General features: G+C 34.3%; 1 protein-coding gene across 2 annotated transcripts; it reads right to left on the reverse strand.

Annotated features, from left to right (window-relative positions):
* Positions 1–15,120: 15,120 nt before the first annotated feature.
* LOC138331775 (uncharacterized) lies at positions 15,121–22,497 on the reverse strand. 2 transcript variants are annotated; one of them, XM_069279540.1, is made up of 3 exons: positions 21,931–22,497; positions 18,476–18,685; positions 15,121–16,210 (listed from the first exon to the last, which is right to left on the reverse strand). In XM_069279540.1, exons 1-3 carry the CDS (start codon positions 22,358–22,360, stop codon positions 15,609–15,611), a joined length of 1,242 nt encoding a protein of 413 aa, XP_069135641.1. In that variant the 5' UTR covers positions 22,361–22,497; the 3' UTR covers positions 15,121–15,608. The 2 variants fall into 2 exon arrangements, with proteins under 2 accessions (XP_069135641.1, XP_069135640.1); XM_069279539.1 differs by lacking the exon at positions 21,931–22,497 and adding an exon at positions 20,138–20,800.
* Between the last annotated feature and the right edge of the window lie 734 nt (positions 22,498–23,231).

Raw genomic sequence — 23,231 nt, forward strand, 5'->3', positions numbered from 1 at the left:
TAGATTTAAATGCAATTGTTATATGACTCATTTTCATCGCATTTACTGTTGTTTGTTTTAAAAACCTGCCCATTTGTTCTGATATTTTACCAATTAATCATTTTGTCAAAAAGGTCGTTGAGAATCTATATAATTTTTATCTTCATGGCTTACACCTTATCTCAAATTTTAAAAAATGCCGATGTTCTTACACTAGTTCGTCCCTTACTGACATAAGCTGCTGGTAGGCCTGATTAATTGCAATTAGAAATCGTCTAATTAACCCGCAATCCCAGTATCCATCATTTTGTGCATATAGACTGCCTGTAACGTGCGGATCATTTAATTTTTTTTTAAAGTTTGAGTCAACAGACTATAACAATATATATATAAGCCGACATTTCTAACAAAATCATACAGTTTCTCACGTCTCTATTTTTAAAACAGCAGACACATAAAATTGTTCATCAGGTGATAAGTGATGTTTAAATGAATTACGAAATGGGTCTCCTGTCGTTTCATCGAACTATTCATAAACTATTCCAAAGTTTGTTGAGTTTATCTTAGCTTAGAGTTTCTACATACAGCGATTCTGTCTTTCTGCAGGGGATTCCTTTTCAAATGATACAAAAATGCATTTCGGTTTGGTGATAGTCGTTTCCATGTTTCATAGAATATTACATTAGGTCGTTATTTCATTTCTTGAATAGCAGATATGAAACCTTAGATTTTGAATCAAACATCAACTGAGGAAGCTCATTGTCTAACACTGATGCTATAGCGTTATTTTATTTTTGGTTTCCATTTTGGTCTAAGCCACCTGCGTATTTGTTCACCAATGACACCTTCCATGGCAAACTGATCGAATCACTACCGATTACAGTATATCGGCAACCTATATATTTATCATTTTCCCTTAATACGATTACCCGTCGATGTCCCAAAACGTTTCATTTTAAGCATTTTGAATTGATGACATTGTTTATTTGACGTATTAACAATTAATTTTTATAATAAGCATTAAGATATTGGATTAACTGTAATAACATAACATATATATATATAGATAGATAGATATTTAGATCTCACTAGGCGTTCCTGGATTTGGCTTCTTTATGCGTAAAGCACAGTTGTTCCATGTCTGTGAATGAGTTTCGCTATAAACCCGTGATAAATCCTTCACACCTTGTGTTTATGAGTAGGCAGTAAATTAAGAATGACCTGTGATCAACATTGGTGTGCCTCTTATTAACACTACCAAACTGTGACCGTATTGACACTGACTGACAAGGAAAGGTTACTCGTGTTAAAAAAATAGTTGAGCAATATTTTCCTGAACAATCCAAACACCGTAAATTTAACGTCTTGTTTTATTGACGACTTCAGAAGTAGTAATTAGTATATAGTTTATGGGAAAAGCCACAAACTCTTAAAGTAGTAAGTGCCTATCAACTACCAAAAGTTGTCAACATTTTCAGAATTGCAATACTTCAAATGCATAATCTAATTCTCATACTCACCAATCAAGAAGAACTTTTGATATGTCATTCACTACCATAAGTTACCAACATTTTCAGAATTACAATAATTACAATGTATAGATTTTTAACAAAAGTACAAATAACATCTTAAACTGATTTTTGGAAATTATCATAATATAATCTACAGTGTAGTGAAATGATTGCGGTCAGACCATAAATCCAAGTCAATTCCATTTCATTTTTATGAAGTTATTAGTTGTTGCAAAGTGATTTCTGAAAATATATTTCCATCTAAACATACATCCGTGCATACATTCTGTGTTGTAACTAATTAATACCTAGGACCATTTAGGACATCTTCCCCGGTATGCAATGTGGGTATCAAATATTTAAAAATGAAGTATAACGATGCCTTGGTATGAAAATTTAATTTAAAGATTTAAGTTAAAGTAAGCTATATATAATATATAATTTGATAATATGAATATATCTTCAGGCAGTTGATTCAGGAACATCGTCTCAGAATTACAAATGTAGTCCAAATAGGAAGTTATTTCATATCTAACAAGTTGTTATTTAATCAATGCCTGATATCACTTTGAAATCATGACCTTTACGCCATTCCTGCTTCCTGGTATCGAATATATAAGAGACTCGGGATATTCTTTAAACACTCCGGACACTACAGACTCCACAGACACTACAGACTCCACAGACACTACAGACTCCACAGACACTACAGACTCCACAGACACTACAGACTCCACAGACACTACAGACATGACATACTTCACACACACCAAGACAGCTCTACAGACACCAACAAAGGAAGCATGGAAATAATTATGTAGAATGTATTTAGTAGGACAAAGAAACATTATTGTAATTCCCGTCAGGATGTGTAGGACTATGCGGTCCTTTATCCACTATACTAAGTGTGAATATGGAACCAAATAAAAACAACTAAAAGTGAACGTCTCAATCATCATTCAACTCTACACACATCGACCTACTCTTCAAAGAACAATAACTATCAACAATGAAAAAACGACAAAAACATAGATCCATTATGAAAAATATTTTAAAGGAGTTAGACTACTTACTTTAACAAACCTTAACTGATGGTCAACGTAATTTTTTTTTATAATTATACATAATGACACACTATAAATCTGGTCCACAGTTCAAATTACGTAAAACTGTTACATTTCCTTTATTTGACGAGATGGAATGAATTTAGCCATCATGAAGTACGAAAGAGTTCCAGTCATATAAGACTTCTTTGAAGGCACATGAGCGCTAGGCTTCAATACATGGGTAACTTCTATAACGATCAATACACAAGTTAGTTATGTTAATATCAATTTAGATGGGGGATAAATGAGCATTACCAAATGGCGAAAGTTATGTTAATGAAGCCAGACGAAATCTTAATATGATGTTGTTTTAATCGGTGTTTGAATAAGGAGAAACAATATTTCCTTGTAGTATAAGTCAATAAAATACAAAATATCTCCATTTCACCGATCGTATCCTTCATATTATCATTGATTTTACCACCATATACCAAATTGGGATCGTGGTGCGATAACTAATATGTACAATGTTTTTGTAGAAATTCAGTTTTAAAGAGAACGACCGAATGGAATCTCATTCTCATTTTAAATGAATTGAGGTTGATGAATTCGTGTGCAATTGAATAACGGCTCAAAGGACACAACCCCTGTATGATGTGTAACAGCACTTACTTAACTTTACATATTCAATAAAGCATACACACGTACAGGTGTAAGTAGTAATATGTTATTTTAGTAGGTTTGTTATTAAAGTGCTTTCTATTTATGTATTTAGTACAAACATTTTAATAACCTGTGTTGGAAAATATATTCTTTAATTGAATTACTTCAAATTATGTTATATACTTTTCAAACATAAGAGACATTTTAAAGACTCAATGTAAATATATGTATTTTCAAGCCTTAAGGATGTATTCTTCTGAGGTTTCAGTCCCGTTGAAGTATCGTTTCGACAAAGATCAAAGAAGATATGAAATTTTCAAATACAATATATCAATATCTGTAGCAAGTTCCAAGTTGCAAATTTTGTCAAAAATTACATTTCTATTTTTAGTAGATTTTTTTATATCCATTTGGCGGCCATTTTGAAATTGTGCCTTTTTTCGCTTTGAGTAGGGCCACAGTTTTACAATTTTTTCCTGAAATTGGTTTTACCTAAATCATCACTGCGCCAATATTTTTAGTTGTATCAAGCTAATTATTGCTGTAAATTTTTACTAGTATCGTGGTTATCAAAATATGGAGCATTAATGTGTGAAATTATACTTTTATGTCACTTTATTTTTACATCTAATGGTAATTTGAGCACTTTTATTTTTTACTCTAAAATATTGACAATAACAAATATTCAAATGGGACAAAAAAGTCAGCACACGGACCCCCCATTTTTCTTCCTGATTTAGAAAAACCAACCCTTTCCCTATTGCTATGCAAAATATAAACAAAAGTTTAATACCAGAGCTTTTTCTGTAAAGGTTTAATTCTGGCAAAAATGGCTGAAAATGGTGCATTTGTAGCTCAAAATTAAGGGGTAGGGGTATCATATGATGTTATTCTGAGAAAAAAATACTAGTCAATAAATCAAAACTGAAATATTATTAAAAGAAGACCACAAGGATTTAATTCTTCAAACATCCATATATATCAAACACCTCATTGGGAAATTATGGCTTTAATCTCTTGTGTATATGGTCAAAACAGCAACATTCCCATAAAATCCAATATTTTGTTAACTAGGTATCTAACAAACGAGCACACGGACATATGTTTTTCTTCCATTTTCTTTTATGGTATTCTTCCTTTTTCCAAAAATCTATATGAGAAAAAAAATTAATTACAATTTTTTTTTTACTTTTTAGAGGAGTACATTCTTAACTTGTACTTTTTACAAAATAAAGAAATAACTGTCTCATAAGCTAATTTTGGCTAGATATCACTTGATGTTTTTATGAATTGTTTTCATTTGACATGTGACACTATAATGAAATATAACTTGAATCTGATTTTCTAGTTATCATTACGAAATGCTTTGTAAAAACATGAATTGGTATTGGACGAAGGGACCTCACTCTTACTTCCCAGAACATGCATTGACTAAAATTACAATCGATCATTGGTTGTATGACTTGTCCGATCCGATAGTCGGCAGGACGTTTTGCTTTTTAAAGATGCTCAACCTCTGACAAATGATTTTTTTTTTCACTATCAAAAACATGAGCAGACGATTTAGTATTTTTCCTCAGTTACAAATGATATTTATTTTACACCATTACCACCATTGAAAATTTTGAGCTTCTTATTTACTTCAAGTTAAAAATATAAAAAATAATTAATTGCATCCGTGGTACTATATCCTATATGGAATGAAGTACTGATTGCGAATGCACCAAAGGCAGAATAGATTATTTTTTTGTTATTTTTTGTGCTAATTAGACATATATACAAAGTGACGATTGAACACCAATTATTGTTCAGATGATGAATATCATTCATGCTTTGTCGGCGGTGGAGTATATTTAAGCAGTAACAAATATTGTGCGAAAACCTAACTACATATATTTCAACAGGATATTGAGGGAATCATTAAAATTAAGATATACATTAATTAATGATTCAATAAGGCTGTACTTTACTGATTGTATAGATCATTTGTTTTATTAATTACCCGAGTATTTAATGAGCTATCAATTGATATGATTATTGCCGACCATTAGTACAAGACTATACTATGAAGTACTTTACATGTGTTTTGTAAGCCGTGTTCTATAAAAGTGGTAGTTTCTGCTCCTGCTTAGCGCTTAGCATACAGGGAGCGTGACGACTGGTTCCCTCGTTGTCAGTATAATGTGACCGGGTGGGGTATGTTGCTTGGTGTCTTCGGCGGCATGCTTCAGTGATATAGTACTATAAGAATGGCAACAGTTCCACTATACAAGAAGACACAACATGAATATACCGCAGCCTCCCAAAACACGCATCCTCGCACAACATACACGCAACACACAGCATACATGGGAGGCCGTCCTTACATGACCATAGCTGTCAATAGGACGTTAATCAATCAATCAAACAATCAAACAAACAAACCGTGTCTTACATTTCTTTTCATTTCCTTTTGATAATAGAAAATTTTACCTGTTTTGTGCAAGCATTAAGCCGGCTGGGGCGTGTTTTTGGTGATATGGACAGTATGCTTCGGATATTACAAAATAAAAGATATCCACTATCACATGGAGACAGAGTTAGGTATACTGCAGTGTTCCAAAACACACATACAATGTAATACTGGCAGCCGGCAATACATCGAACAGCCTTTTATAATGTCACAAAATGAGGACATCTGGTGTTAATTTTGAGATTAAACCTAATTCTTCTAATCACACAAGTAGTGGTTAAGTTATAGGTGCGGTATCTGGGTGAACATTTTGATATGTTAATCTATAGAAATCAGTAACCAAATGAAAATCTTAAGGTTTAATGAATTAAGCTCTGAAAATCGTTCAAATGGACAGACAACCATATATAATGCCTTATAAACCTTAGTTACAATACAGACAGTATGCACTGTAGAATTCTGGTTTTTCATGTCTTATATATGTTTAGATTGAAACATATACATACAGAAATTGTTTTAAAATTACTAAATATCACTCTAAGTCTACAAAATAAAACTATATACCACACTTGATGTAAGGTCTGTTTTATACTTATTTCGATGCACTGTAGACGTAAGTTTTGGCAGTACTTCCAACAATAATTTTCAGCTCTTATTTATTCTTGTAAAATTAAAAAATACGCATTGAATGTATTTTAATTCACCAAATGTTTGCAGCTTATGGTAGTGTATGACATATCAAAAGTTCTTCTTGATTAGTGTGGATGAAAATTACGGCACATATAACTAGTTATTGAATTAACTACTTAGCTATGTCCTTATCAAGGTGTCATTAGGAATTAGGGCCAATAGCTTTATCGTCCCAATAAGAGCTAAGTGTAGACAATGATGAATATGTAGTAAGCGCGTGCTTATTTTGGAAGTCTGCAAGATGATGCAAATAATTCACTCTTTAAAGCTAGTAGAACTTACAAATCCCTGACAGTTGCACATATCTTTTATTAAAATAGAATATATATTTATTTGTTGTCATACATACATGTGTCATGCTTGCTATTAATCGGGATTTTGGGCAGTAATTTTTAATTCAATTGTCACTGTCTATCTAACTTCTTGCCTCCTTTTTTTCTCCTTTTTCCTTCTTTCTTTCTTTTTTTTAAACTCGTGTTTTCATTGGTTTATTCATTATTTTTCATATACCTAAGAATATATCTACATTTAATTCTTATTCTTCACAATCTCTCTTTTCTAGTTCATCCCATTATCCCTTCTTTCCTTCCCAATTCTTTATTCTTTATTTTATTTTTTTCTCCCCTCCCTCTCTATCAAAAAACTCAAACAAAGTAATTATACTGATGAATGAAAGAATGGCAGAGTGAAAGATGTGCATGGAAGATAACTATATTAATATTTCATGATTATGTAATTAATTTAAAATTGATATATTGTTTGACAAAAATATAAAAAATATTAAAAAAAAATATTTCACTCTTTATCTGCGTGATGAAAGCAGTTAAACCATAGGTATATGTTTTCATCCTAACATCCAGACAGGAAGACAAATATACACTCACAATACAATAAACACTCTCCTATAGAACTAAACGTTTTAAGGTATTCTAATTGTGATTTTGTTCTCAAATTTGAGATTTACATCTTTTAAACAATTAAAAACAAAAACGTGGCCAGTGTGTCTCTTGTATTGTGTATCCCTTAAAAATATTGTTTCCCTCATGAGATCTAGTCTACCAGTACGCGGACGTAAAACGTTACTGCTTGTTATGTCACATTGATCTAAACAAACCAAGTTAGGTTGACATTATCATACACCACACCCAGCTGATGACACATTTATCACATCTATCTTGTTATTACTTCCCTAGTCCTGTCAAACTTGTCCTTAAAGGCATCCCGATCACAAATGGTTGTTATGGCAACCAAATGAGCCCATCAAACTGATTGTTGATTAATTTGTATTTTATTTTGTTAGAAGAAGATATGCATCAGATCGTATAGTGCTTACTGTATAAATGGCGAACATTTTCGGGAATGTAGATTTTATATTGTAGCTACACTAGTGCACTAACCGTGACTTATTTATATTTTCACAGTGGTTTTTTTCTACTTTGTTATTACTATGAATATTGCGTGTATTGAAGTAAAAGACGGTGATTGATTTTTAGTATTTTTGATGCTGTCTCCCCACCGCCCCATCCCCCTGGTACGCTCAGCTTTTGATGTTTGTGTTAATAGATGCTGCGGTGGATTTTTTCTTTACTGTCTTAGTTGTAAAGTGTAGACCACTACAGATTTGATTGGTTTTATTAAAAAATAACATAATATAAAATTATCAGGCCTTGCGAGTAACAATTGATTGTTACGTCATGTTTTTGTGGGCGGAACGTCACGTTTTCAGAGCAAAAGACGTAATTCTGCTTACAAAATTATTACGTCGAAAGTCTTATATAATTATATTATGCAAAGACGAAATACGTCATTCAAACTAGAATTAAATATCGGGATTTATTGTTTATGGATCAAAAAGGAAATACGATGTAACATTATTTATACATTAACACATATATTAGTTTGGATTATTATTCTATTATGGCCCTTTCCAGAGGGAACTGTTCTCCTATAGTGTTGTCTGGTGAGATATAGTCTCCAAGTCGAAGACGAGGGGACTACCTCGCCAGAAACACTATAGGAGAACTGTTCCCGAGGGAAAGGGCCATAATAGATTTAGTACGTCACATGATATTCATTATGACGTCATATATTTGGTCGCGTGCTCATTCCCGGGGGACTATACTTTTGTATAGTTCCCGTAGTCAGATATAGTCTCCCGTAGGACAGAAGGACAGGGAACTGTCGCAAAATAGACCATGGCTGTTATCCAATCGCATTCCTAGTAATTATCATGTGATGTACTAAATACATATACACCAAATGATGTAATTGTTTGCACATTATTGATTTGTAACAGTAATAAACTATACATTTGTTTTTTCTTGTGATTGATTGCCGTATTCTTCAGTAAGCAGCAATTTGATTGGTCGCGAATTTTGATCTCTCGCGAACAAAAGCATATGCACATCATATTATCATTTTCCATATTAAAAAATCAATATACGTTTTCTGTATCCTCGTGAAACAACTTTCACAAAACACGTCATGTTATTATAAAATACTTCCTTGTGTAAAGAGAGAATGTTATCTGTATTTTAAACGCATCAATAAAATTATGTTCTTATAGTTTTCAGCTGATCTTGTATATAAAAATTAAATCTGCTTGAAAACGTCAATGTGCATGCAAATGACAATATAAGTCCTCATGAAAATATAAAGATAAATTATTTTATCAGGCAGCGACAGTTCATGGGTACGTAATACGTCAGTCGGTATCTTGTAAAAAGATAAATAATTGACAGATGACAGTAAACACGGAAAACGTCATCCTTGATAACGTCAATATATATTTTAATGTCTATGAGATGGGAAAAGTTTCCTGTTTCTCCATAGTATAAGTAAACGTGTGTGTCAGGAATAAACCAGTCTGTCATGGAATATATTTAAAGGTAAGTAATATTTATCTTAACTACATCCTATATACTTCTTTGTATGTAACCTATATTATAATGTATTGTATTTGATATGCATTTTTATTCAACATGAGTTTTTAATTAAATTGTATTACTTTTAGTAATATATTTCTGACACTTAGTTACCGTGGATGTCTTTAAACAATTCACTAGTTTATGTCCTGTTTTACATGTATGTTACGTTTTCCTTGATATTGTTTAGTATATTTCTCACTTTCTCGACAAAGTGCCAATGTAATTTCAGCATATTTTTTGTATTATTACTTCACTACGTTTCTGCATCAGTCTATAGATACTGATATCATAGACGTATACTGTAGTTATACTTCAATAATAGGAAATATAATTTAATATTTACCGAGTCAATACATGTAACATCACTTATATGTTTACATTTGTTCAAATATCTTCGCTGGCTGTCTTTACGAAAAGAAATTAACAAAATCAATAAATAAAAGAATAAATAATGAAAGAAACAAACAAACAGAAAAAAAATCGCACAATTTAATCCTACGTATATGTTATCATTGCTATATGTTATTAACTTTACCCGAGTATAAAGTTCAATCTATAATGATTAATATAATGAAATTATTTCAATACAATCGCTTTTAAAGATCTTTTCAGCTAAACTATTTATTCCTTAAAGATGCTCCACCGCTGACAAATGTTATTTTTACACTATCAAAAACAGGAGCAGACGATTTTGTATTTTTCTTCAGTTAAAAAAGTTACTTACTTTACACCATTACCACCATTGAAAAGTTAGAGCTTCTAATTTTACTTCAAGTTAAAAATATGAAAAATAATTAATTGAATCCCGAAAAAAATCCGTGGCACTATATCTTATATAGAATGAAGTAATGATTACGCATGCTCCAAAGGCAAAACAAATTATTTCATGTTAGTTTTTGTGTTAATTAGGCATATATATACACGATTAAACACCAATTATTGTTCAAATGATGAATATCATGTATGCTCTGTCGGCGGTGGAGCATCTTTAAAATTCTAAGATTTTTTTCTAGACTAATTTACAGATTTTTGTAAATACTTTTTGTTCATTTTTATCATTTAATTATCTATTATGCATTTTGGAATTAAATTGACAAAAAAAACATTTAACAATTGTCAAGCGATTTTTAAAACACTCAAGCAAACTTGAGAAATAAAACTTTTTCTTCAGGGCTTGTTGGAAAGGTCATATTGTAATTTTGTTGGGAAAGTCAGAGTGTAATTTTGTTTGGAAGGTTAGAGTGTGATTTTTTGGTTGACTTGTTGGAGAGAGGTAAGAGTGTAATTTCCTGATTGACTTGATTGACTTGATGGTTATTAGTATTTCTGTTTTTCATATATTTTTGGAATCCTCAAGTTGTAGGAATATACATTAATGTCCATTTATATAAAATTCAATGTTCAGAGATTTAAATGTTGAAAATTGTGTGTTGAATGAATCTCCATCTGTATAAAAAAAACACTTAAAAATATACATTTTTCAACATTATTATTTTTCCAGATATCCATAGAACATTCAAAATGAAAAGAATGTGCTTATCGATTGTCAGATCCACTGTAATCCTGCCTTTTACAGCCGGGAATCCAGGAAGCCTTACTGGCTTTCTCCGATTGTATAACTGCAGTACGTCTGCCACTGTCATGCTGACGGGTCTTCTAGCGATGATTGTTGTATTTACAGCAAGTCTGGCTATCTCCAAAGATTTGATGCCGCGACTGATGACCATTATCATTATCATGGCTACCATCACAGTAGTTGGTCTCTTAGTTTGCTGCATCATCAGTTACATAATTTTCAGACATGGAACATTATCAAAGTCTTCGAGACGTCACAAGATAAAATCGCAGAATCTTCAGCTGGCATTTTTGTGGCTGTTCGCAATTGCATCCTCCATTCTCTTTGGTTTAAATATCATTGTTCAAATCGAGTGTTCCGATTCTGTCACGCCAATCAAAATCGTACAGAGCAGTACTTTGGTGTTGTTTTTGATTTGGGAAACCGTTTTGATCAGCGTTTTAGCATCATACCATGTCAAACGTTTACCTCTGTTACGCTACGCAGTGAGGATCCTGATCGCTGTTGACCTCTCTGTATGGTTTAATGCTTCTATCAGAGAAAACACAACCTTGGACCAAAAATCAGGCCTGAACGACTCCCATGTCGTTTCCGCCTTTGTGAACTGTGTCGAAAATTCTACATGTGGAAAACTGTATGTAAAGTCATGGCAATTTTTCTCTCCTGCATTAGTCGAGTTTTCACTATTAGCTGCAACGCTATTAGCAGAAATAGTAATTATAAATTTTTCAAACAATGGGACCATCAAATTACACAGTGACCACGATGAGAGTAACGCCACTATAGGAAACACAAACGAAGTCGACATCTGCACTGGTGTCGAAATAGAAAATTTTGAAGAGGAAACAATAGAAGAAGAACTGCCATTGATACCTAATAAAGAACTGAACAGTTCTCCCTCACAGAGGTATCAAAGTGGTCGTGCTCCAATCACTTTGAATGATTATGGATTGAACCCAGTCACTTCGAATTCGAATGACAACGATTCTCGACCTATTCATTCCTATTCTGGATTGACTGTAGGGACACCATTTTCCTTATATTTCATAATAGGATTGAGCGTACTTTTATCTCTACCAACCTTCATTGGTTATCTAATGCAAGCTACACTCTACCCAAATAATCTCATACTTACATTATTGTTGAGTTGGTATGAAGTTGCTATTAAAATCCTCATGTTGTTTGCCGTAATACTGGGATTCTATTCCATCGAACGCATCACAGCGGCACCGCAGGTATCAAACGCTGAACCTTTCGGAACTAAAGACTGGATCTTTCTGCTATCGGTGTTCAGCATGTTTGTGTCTCACTGCTTCGATATGTTAGTTGGCCATCTATTGGAAACCGAACCCGCGAATGCTATATTTGTCGCCAATTGCGTGAACGTTGCACAAGACTATTTCCAAACTGTACTTCTTCTACACGCAGTGAAATGTCGGCGAAATGTTTCCTACGATAAATGCGTCGCGTTTGTAAGTGTGAGTTTGTTTATGACAATAACAAATTTTGGTTGTTGGACTGTGGATGTATTTATCATTGCACATTCCCTGAAGCAAACCCGTATGGACGCTATAAGAATACTTGCACCAACAGTTTGGACGTCATTTAGTTCAATATTCTTACCGTTAACAATGTATTACAGATTTGTATCGGCATTAACGTTTCACGAATTATATAAGACGTTTAAAGCAAAATGAAGAACGCTTTTGTCCCATACGTGTACAAACAAAACACAATCAATATAATGATAAGTAAGGTTAGCCCCCCTGTTTGGAATCCTTCAACTGTAGAAATGTACACAGTTGTCCATTTATGTAAAAAGAAATATTAAAAGAAAAGGATCAATGAATTCACTATTCAAAGTTACGTGTTTAATTAATCTTCACCTATGTAAAAACTTTAAATATACTTTTTAACATTGTTTTCTTTTCAGATGCAGTATCAACGGTTGCTGATTTGAACCACTTCTTCTTAAAATTGAACATTTCTCTAGATCATGTTTTTCCATGCGAAAAAACGAAATGATAAAAAAACAAAACACGAAAAGACAAGATTGATGTACGCTAATTAGCGACTTAAATTCTCATCTTTCCCCCTTCAAATTCTCGACGTTTCGTCTCAAAACGACGAAAAATTAATAAAACTTTTTTCTTTCTTTTTCTTTTTTCCCCCGAAAAAAACCCCAGAAATGAAGGTTTTTATTTTTATAATTTTATTACATTAAACATTTAACATAAAAACAACTTATACATGGTCATCATTCTCTTACTTACTCAACTCTCATTCAATACTATTATGAAATATATCTAAATTGTATCTTTTACACAAGAAATTATAAGCATTTTTTTTCTCATATACATATCTTTAATTCAACATAGTTTCCCACTAATAACTCCAAAATGATAATTAGTTATATTTTTACATCGTTTCTTCCTTTCATTGTCGAAGTTTCTCATTCCATTACATTACCACTTCATTTTCCTATATTATAACCAGTTTTTCTAATGTCACATCAATTCCAAATACGTTTGCATCTCTGATTAAATTATTTTTAGTGTCTGAACATAAAATTTTCATCATGATCAATGTTATATTTAATATATTTTTTTTCCAAATCAACCATTTTGTTGTCATTATAATAAAACTGGTAATGCTATGCTGTTCTTTGTTGAAATTAAGCCTCGCTCCTTCTGCCCCCAGAGAGTCAGAGCCAAAATTTATAAAATCTCTATTCCTCTTCCCCCAAGGATGTTTCTGGCCAAATTCGGTTACAATCCATGCAGTACTCTATGACTAGTAGCGATTTAAAGGATTTACCTCTATTTCCCCTATTGGGCCCTGCCCCTCCTGCCCCCAGGGGTTAGAGCCAAAATTTATACAAACTCTATTCCCCAAATTTGGTTACAATCCATGTTGAACTTACTAGTATTGATTTAAAGGAAATGTTGACGGACGTGTCTGTATACAATAGACCCGCAATAGTCTGGACACAGATAGACCGGTGAAAGGAAAAACCAAGGACAGATCTGAGTATCAACTACTGTATTCGACCCAATAAGCTCTTAAAGAGCGTAAAAAATGAATAAAAAATATGGGGCACTATGATTGGTCTTTCATATATTGTCCAAAGTAAAAATCAATTTTAAAAGAATCCAGACAGTTTGGACTGAGGAAGCATTCAGATTACCAAGGGTCAGTTGTACAGTATATTATTTATCAATATTTATGTTGCAGACAAAATTTAAGCGAATATTTCTTTGTCCTGTACAATCACAAAAACATTTCCCTGAGAAAAGTTACTGGTAATCCCTTACACACAGATAAGTGCTAAATGGAAATTAAATAACAAATGATAGAAGACTAGTCTAGAACACCAGTCTTCAATTCATCTTTATCATAAGACTTAAAGATGCTCCACTGCTGACAAATGGAATCTTTTCTCTATCAAAAAAGGCGAATTGGTATTTTTCCTCTGTTAAGATGAAAGTATTAAAAAAAATTGAGTCTTGAAAATATTCTGTGGCATTATGTCCTATAAGGAATGAAGTACTAAAGTTATCTTATATTATTTTTTTGTGTTAATTAAAATCAATTATTGTTCAAATGTTGAGTATTGTTAATGCTCTGTCAGCGGTGGAGCATTTGAAAAAAAATTGTAGGAGCACATTTTTTACATTGTATTGGTCATTTCTCAAAAATTTATAAAAAGTTTAACAAGAAATATGTCTGTTAGACATGAAGTGCTCGTTAAATGCTTCCTAACCTTAATTTCCGCTATGAAATCATCGTCTGCAACATGTGTACATAGCACTTTCGCTCATTATCCTTGGGACTATTGCAAGGAGATGGTTTACGCCCTTTGTGTAATAAATACTTTCCTTTACTTAATAAGAACTTTAAATGTGAAATTACTTTTGAAGTTTTTTGTTACATAAAAGTGTGTTTATTACCATATTGATATTGATATGATACACTTGTTTCGCTGTTCAAAATAATTGTCCGCCAGAACACCGTCTAGTCTCTGTGCACGTGTTGACTTACCTTTGTCATGCTTAACGCCTTTCTGGGGTACATTAGATCTAGAGCTCAGACACTCAGATAATTTTATAATGTGTTTTTTTATATTCTGTTTCCCTTACGCAAAGCTGTGTAATTGTATAAATATTAATTAGAACTGCAGCAAATGCGGTCTATGGTCACAGGGTTAAGTAAGCAAAAGTGCAACGTACACCTAGAACCTAGGATGATGTGAAATAAATTAAATATGTGGCCGGTATTAAAAGTTATCTGTTTCGTCACTTTCTTTTATTAACTATATAAACCTAAATTGCACTGTATTGTTTCGGAAGTTTCAAAAGTCGATCAGATGCTTAGAATATTGTGACCGATGCTAGAGTTTGTATGATATGCCGCTTGAAGTTTACACAAAACAAATGCGTTTAGCACTGTGTTATGCCATTATTATTAATTTATAGTAGATTATCGCTGACAAGTTTATCTTAATATATGTTTTTGAAAGTTTGGTGTCACTAAATCATGGCTAAATCTATTAAACGCTACAAGACACTGACTTCCAGTATCACATGCGCAGTTTGAATCTGCGCATAGCGGATGTACACAGACTCTACTCCCGACAAGGAAAATAATAGTACGAATACACTCGCACTAAAAACAGGATGAAAACATTGTACATGGTCATTATACATGTTAAGTATCATTGTACAAAACTATTTTACTGCAGCACAAAGTCTTTCTTAAAGGTCATCACGTTTTCTTTCCAAATCGTACATTGATAGCACTTAGAACACTGGCCCAACGTTCTTCTAAACGATCTGCTGATGGATCAGCCACAAACCTGTAATGAGGCATTGGTTTTGGAGACTGGTCTCCAATATTGCCAAAGTTCAATTCCTTTTCATAAACATTAAGTGCTTCATCAGCCTGGTGAAAGAATCCAGAACTTTTTGTCTTGAGAGTTTCTGTTAAACCTTTACAAAGATATTTGTGATTCACAACCAACCAAGACACAATTATTGCTTCAACACTAAGTTTTCCAGCTCTCGAAAGAATCGTTATCGGAGAACTTTCAAGCAAGACATCATGCTCAGAATCATAAAAATATACCACCATTTCATTGCCCTTGACCCCAATACAGGGAAACAGAAACTGAGAATACTCTGGGTGTCTTTGCTTCTGTAGAAAAGAGAAAACAATAGTTTCAGCTATGATTTGTTGATTCCTTGAGAGATTGACTTCCACGGGTGCCCAGCCATGACTGTCACAATCCAGTTCGTCTTTTAACGCTTCTATTATCACACTTTGGTTGACAATGACATCTACGTTACCATGCCAGACTGACGGGTTTCCTGTAGTGATAAATAACATACAATATGTCACAATACAATATGTGTTACAATACAGGTAATGAATTTTATTTAACTCATGTGTAGTTGTTTCAGTTTACTGAGGTAATTTGATACAGTTCAGCCACAGGGGCAAGTAAATACTGTTAATCTTGTAAGTTGTATCAGCACTGTATGTCATATCCTAATATTAGGATTTCACGTACAGTACCGAGGGGTTTCATTATCGGGCGGTACCCGGTACTTTTTGCCGGTTAAACCTGGTTGTGGTACCGCCTGATTTGACGTAAATTACATTAAATACCATACAGATAGTATTGATAAGTACCCCCTGAAATTGCAATTGTACCGTCTCTTATGAAAGATAATGAAACCCCTGAGTACCTATTGACAATTAAACATAATGAATATTTTGCGTACCCCTGTGGTTGACCCTTATAAAATTTCCTCAGACCTCTGGTTACATTTTTAAAATTTGCCCACTATGAGCTAGGTATACAAATAATTTATTTAGGCTTTTATTTTTTAACAAACAACCTGTGTCAGAACACAACATGTGTAACAATATATACATGTGTACAATTTGGTTCAACTAATGTGCAGTTGTTTCAGTTTATTGAGGTGATTCGATACAGTTGAGCCACAAGGGCATGTAAATACTGTTCATCTTGTACATTGTAAGGCCAAAAAAATATATACATATTTATCTGTTTAGGGTCCTTCGACCCTACCTAGATTTTACCCCCTGGCCCTAAACTTTTTATTGATAAAAATTGAAAATCTTGTGATGCATCATTTTCGTTTGTGTCCATGGCAAAGTCCCTCAATTTTTGGGACTTTGCAATCGAACGCACCCAAAAAATGGCGTCCATGACAAGTGAGCAGGCTGGCCAAACGCAGGCAAACTAACCGAGGTACAGACGCAAAACGCCAGTTGGATTATGAATGGCAATCACCAATTAATTAACACCTCAGGCACAATATTCTAGGTCCTGTCAGTGGGTATTTTTGGTGTGTGACCCACTCAGCATGGTATTGCTAGCATGTTGTGTCAGTACTGCGGTGCCAGTGAGTGACAGCGCTGTGTTGATGTTTTGTCTGGATTAAATATCGCTTGTGAATTAAATATTTTGTTTCAATCCAAAGTTCGTGTACATATTTATTTTATTTCAAACTTCTTTGACAATATGCAGTCTGCGTGTAGATTATTTTGTATATCTACAAGTCTATAAAGCGAAAATGAAAAAGGCAAGCTTTTCCATTATTAAAGATATAGAATCTAACATATATTGCAAAATTGAAACAAGTTAAAAAAGAAAAAAAAGAAAAGACAATTATTTGTAAAAGAGAAAGAGACAATGTACAGCAGCATGTTAAAGTTTGGTGAACAATATGAATTAACTTTCTGAGAAATAGCGGTAACAAACTTTAACTATCAAAATCCAAGATGGCCACCTGTCGGCCATCTTGTTGACAGATAAGTCCCAAAATGCAATATGCACAACTAGGGCCATAGGGGAACCTACATATGAAATTTGAAAAAGATCCCTTTAGTACTTTCTGAGAAATAGCAGACGGAAGGACGGACAGACGACGGACCATGGACGAAAGACAATTTGAATAGCCCACCATCTGATGATGGTGGGCTAAAAAAAATCTGACCTACCTACCCTATTTTTTGGCCTTATGTGACCCAAAACAAACATTTTTTTTTTTTTGGCCTAAGTTGTATCAGTGCCATACGTCATATTCTAATATTAGAATTTGACATACCTATAAACTATTAGGTATACATAATGAATAATTTGCGTGCCCCTGTAGTTAAGCCTAAAAATTCCCTTTGTTTCATTTTTTTTTTTTTTAACAAATTTGCCCACTATGAGATAGGTATATATACACCATTGACATTCATTGATAAGTATGAGAAAAGGTGTTTTAAAATAAATATTTATAGGTAGCAAAAATATCACCAAAGTGCAAATTATTGGAGCTTCAGTATTCTCCAACATAGGAATGATTTCAAAATTTTATCTTTAAGAGTTACTTCCCCTAGGTCACTTTTCTTTTAACAATAGGCGAATAAATAAGTTTCTATTAGGAAACTATACAATGATCAACCTACATTTACATGTAGCTACATTGTGCTGTAGGTCGGATTGACATACATAAAAAAATGCTGGCTTAAAATCTAGTAGTGAGCTACATATATTTAAATTAATTCAACCAGTTTGATACAAAATAATTAATTATAACATTAAACAATTTTACCTATGCCAGTGTCTCCGAATCTTCCTGACATTTCACATCCTGCATCTAGACATGGACAAGAATCTGTGGCCTTTCCTTCCATCTCTCTGCGCTGTCTATCAATGAGAAAGTGTGATGATGTACATAGCTTCCCAAATAAGTGATTGGCCAAAATGATTGCAATGTCCGTTTCTTCTAGTCCTTCCAAACCCCTAAATGGAGCATGAGCATCTGGAATCAAAACCAAAATAAAATGTATTAATATCCATTTATTGGTTAGTTTGTTAGTCAATTCCAAACAAATAAATTTAGAAATACATGTACCGGTTTGCCAAAACCAATCAAATGAATATGGTAGAAGAATTAGTCACAATACATATGGAAAATGTAGCCTTTATATAAAGATTACTAAATCCGTGGAAATAAACATGTACATCGATATCATAGAAAAAAATAAAATTATTTGTTAAATATGTTTCAATATCAACATTCGGTTCATGGATGTGTGAGATTCATAAGGTATTTATACTGCCTCACATGGGATTCAAACTGATCATGACCAGGATTGTGTTAATTAATACAAATACCCCCAATATTCCTATGGTTATCTCTGTCGTTATATATCCACCCCTGGCATAACTGAAGGCTTGTGTGTGGCAACAAATGAGGGAAGTCGTTTGGTCCTTTGATGTATAAATTGTACATGTATATTGTACACATCAAAAGAATCAAATGATGTACACTGTACTTTGCACACGTGTAAAAGGAGAGGAGAAAATGTAGTGGCTAGACAAGGATTCGAATCCAGGACCTGGGACCTCCGAACACTAGCTGAATGCACTACCACTGAGCTACCTCGTTGATGGTGATCGGCCCAGTCCAATCCCGCTACACCCCTTGAAGACGTTCACAAGACCCTTAGGGTTTTATTAACTGATACCATCACCTTGGTTGGGTATTTTAGTTGGGCACCAATTTTGTACCAGTAGACGAGAAAATGTAGTGGCTAGACTGAGATTTGAACCTTGGACCTCCACACACTATAACCGAATGCTCTACGCTGAGCTACCTGGTCACCAATGATAGACGCTTCAAATATATCAAGGACGTATATGAGAAGGTAAGTCACACTGGGTTTTGGGGAAGTCCAAGGAGGCGCTTTTGTGTTTGTGCACTGACCGTGACGTTGGGCGACGATGATTTTCCTTTGATATCCGCCGGCGCAGCCTTTGATGTAGCTTGCGGGTGCGAGGGTTACCGTCTTACTTTCTGAAGCGGTGCTGTCATTTCATGAGCTGTCATTTTTTTTAACGAAAATTTAAGACATATCCCCTAAACATTCCGTCTTTAAAGCAAGTTATAAACGTCGTGAAATTTAATAAACTTTACAATGGTGTTTCGTTTGACTCGCTAAGACAAGTATTTGTTGAGAAAAACGTGTTTTATTCGCGGTTTCCATAGGCGTCTCGCGCGATGTTTATGTGAATGTCAATAGACCCGACACGAAATCCTGGGAAATATTATAAATCCTTGATACAATGTACATATTTGGTGATGGTAGTGGCATTATTAATTATAACCACTGGCTGCCATTTGTGGTCCAACAAAATAAATAAATTACAATAACTGAATATATAACTCATAATCAACAAAGCGAAACTTTATTTGAATGAGTTGACTTACCAATATTTTCCATCTTTACCAGGAAGTGTAAAAGCATTTCCAACACATAGTTTTCTTTGTCATTTGTCGGCATCTCATCATTTTTCAAAAATTCTTGCAAAATACGAAATCCTCTTTCATACAGACTAGAGAAAGAATACTCTTCAATGCTTTCTGCCAACCTACAAAATGCAGTCGAAAAATGTGATCCGTCAATTGCGTTAGAGTTCTCAACGTTCAATAGGTTGATCTTGAGGAAGTTTGTCGAGTACTTGCAACACATACTTTGCGCGTTTACAGCCACTGTTCTGAGTAACTTTTCGGTAATGGCTGTGTGGATATGACATGTTTCCGAGCGACAACTGTCGATCCGGCATCTCTTGTTATTACCAAAGACTTCTCTTGAGCTCGAGTCGCTGGTTGATCCAAAATTACGTTTCGTCCCCGCCATTTTATATAAATCGTTTTGTTGTATTTTTCGTTAGTTTCGTATTCGACTATTTTATGCACTGATATAGGCCTATCGTATAGATGTGTCGTCTCGCTGGAGCTGTTCATGATTGATGGTGTTGATGATTACTTTGGTGGTGATATTTACGATGTAGCAGGCCTAAATACGAAAAAAAATATTATTCGGTGACACTTGCCGTAGTTTCGCATTTTCTATGAAAAGCGAAAGTGAAAATGAAAGTAAAGTGCGGTTCCCCACATTCAGATCTCTTCTTCTTCTTTGGTTTGTCACCAGCCGTCAATAGTGACGATTTTAGGTGAGTGATTGGCTCAGTGGCGTGGGGGAAGGGGTTATATACAGTGCTTTTTCTTTTTCTTTTTTTTCTGGTGCTGGAATAAATAAAGTAGATAGGTTAAAATCATGATAAAAAATGAGGTGTTTATTTGTGAGTGGGGGCTTCAAGGGCTACGTTGTTTATGTTTGCCTTGAAGCCCTCCAGTGTAGTGTTTTGTACTGTTGCCACAGGGAGGAGATTCCAGTATGTGATGGAGTGTGTGAAAAAGGAGTACTTAAATGTATCCTTTGTGGCGGCGATGTGTCTGTCTTGTCTTGACAAGGAAAGTTGATCGGTTTATCGACATAAACGACAGAGTCACACCTCAATCCATCGTTGAACAATACGAAAGGTTAACACAAATCGGTCAGCGTTATGGAAACAACCTTCATATAGTGTTTCTGGAGTGCCCCTATTATTCGATCGAAATTTGGAATCGTCTGAAAGGTCACAACGCCAGCGAAGTATTCAAAAGTAATACAAAAAAAACTAGAAGGGACTATTGATGAACTCAACAACATCATTCGAGACCTAAACAGGTCACTCGGAATTCATGCCCCTAAATTCCCAAAAGATATGTGTACATCTCGAATACACAACAGGATAAATACATCTAAGAAAATCTCATACAACCTACTTAAAGATGGAGTTCACCCAGGTGATATGTTAGCTAAACATTGGCTAAGGAGGTTGATAGTAACACTGGTGAAAAACTCACTGTGTATGAACACATTAAACTGTTACGAACTAACTACTCTGATTTCATTACCAAAACACACAGTTTGTAAATACTATTCCCGGTTCATAGGCGTCTCGCGTGGTGTTTAGTAATGTAAAGAGAAGACAGACACGAATCCTTCTCACTTATAAATCCTTGATACAATGTACATATTTGGTGATGGTAGTGGCATTATTAATTATAACCACTGGCTGCCATTTGTGGTCCCACAAAATAAATAAATTACAATAACTGAATATATATAACTCATAATCAACAAAGCGAAACTTTATTTGAATGAGTTGACTTACCAATATTTTCCATCTTTACTAGGAAGTGTAAAAGCATTTCCAACACATAGTTTTCTTTGTCATTTGTCGGCATCTCATCATTTTTCAAAAATTCTTGCAAAATACGAAATCCTCTTTCATACAGACTAGAGAAAGAATGCTCTTCAACGCTTTCTGCCAACCTACAAAATGCAGTCGAAAAATGTGATCCGTCAATTGCGTTAGAGTTCTCAACGTTCAATAGGTTGATCTTGAGGAAGTTTGTCGAGTACTTGCAACACATACTTTGCGCGTTTACAGCCACTGTTCTGAGTAACTTTTCGGTAATGGCTGTGTGGATATGACATGTTTCCGAGCGACAACTGTCGATCCGGCATCTCTTGTTATTTCCAAAGACTTCTCTTGAGCTCGAGTCGCTGGTTGATCCAAAATTACGTTTCGTCCCCGCCATTTTATATAAATCGTTTTGTTGTATTTTTCGTTAGTTTCGTATTCGACTATTTTATGCACTGATATAGGCCTATCGTATAGATGTGTTGTCTCGCTGGAGCTGTTCATAATTGATGGTGTTGATGATTACTTTGGTGGTGATATTTACGATGTAGCAGGCCTAAATACGAAAAAAAAATATTATTCGGTGACACTTGCCGTAGTTTCGCATTTTCTATGAAAAGCGAAAGTGAAAATGAAAGTAACGTGCGGTTCCCCACATTCAGATCTCTTCTTCTTCTTTGGTTTGTCACCAGCCGTCAATAGTGACGATTTTAGGTGAGTGATTGGCTCAGTGGCGTGGGGGAAGGGGTTAAATACAGTGCTTTTTCTTTTTCTTTTTTTTCTGGTGCTGGAATAAATCATAAAAGTAATGAGGTGTTTATTTGTGAGTGGGGGCTTCAAGGGCTACGTTGTTTATGTTTGCCTTGAAGCCCTCCAGTGTAGTGTTTTGTACTGTTGCCACAGGGAGGAGATTCCAGTATGTGATGGAGTGTGTGAAAAAGGAGTACTTAAATGTATCCTTTGTGGCGGCGATGTGTCTGTCTTGTCTTGACAAGGAAAGTTGATCGGTTTATCGACATAAACGACAGAGTCACACCTCAATCCATCGTTGAACAATACGAAAGGTTAACACAAATCGGTCAGCGTTATGGAAACAACCTTCATATAGTGTTTCTGGAGTGCCCCTATTATTCGATCGAAATTTGGAATCGTCTGAAAGGTCACAACGCCAGCGAAGTATTCAAAAGTAATACAAAAAAACTAGAAGGGACTATTGATGAACTCAACAACATCATTCGAGACCTAAACAGGTCACTCGGAATTCATGC

This window comes from Argopecten irradians, chromosome 9 (genome assembly GCF_041381155.1).
Source record: "Argopecten irradians isolate NY chromosome 9, Ai_NY, whole genome shotgun sequence".
NCBI classification, from domain to species: domain Eukaryota; kingdom Metazoa; phylum Mollusca; class Bivalvia; order Pectinida; family Pectinidae; genus Argopecten; species Argopecten irradians.

What these genes read in the sequence shown, in the direction of transcription:
- LOC138331775 (XM_069279540.1), bottom strand. Translation starts at nt 22,360, where the DNA reads ATGGCGGGGACGAAACGTAATTTTGGATCAACCAGCGACTCGAGCTCA. An exon ending in AGTAAAGATGGAAAATATTG is followed by an intron (nt 18,686 to 21,930) that starts GTAAGTCAACTC and finishes TTTTGATTCCAG; the next exon opens with ATGCTCATGCTCCATTTAGG. An exon ending in ATTCGGAGACACTGGCATAG is followed by an intron (nt 16,211 to 18,475) that starts GTAAAATTGTTT and finishes TTATCACTACAG; the next exon opens with GAAACCCGTCAGTCTGGCAT.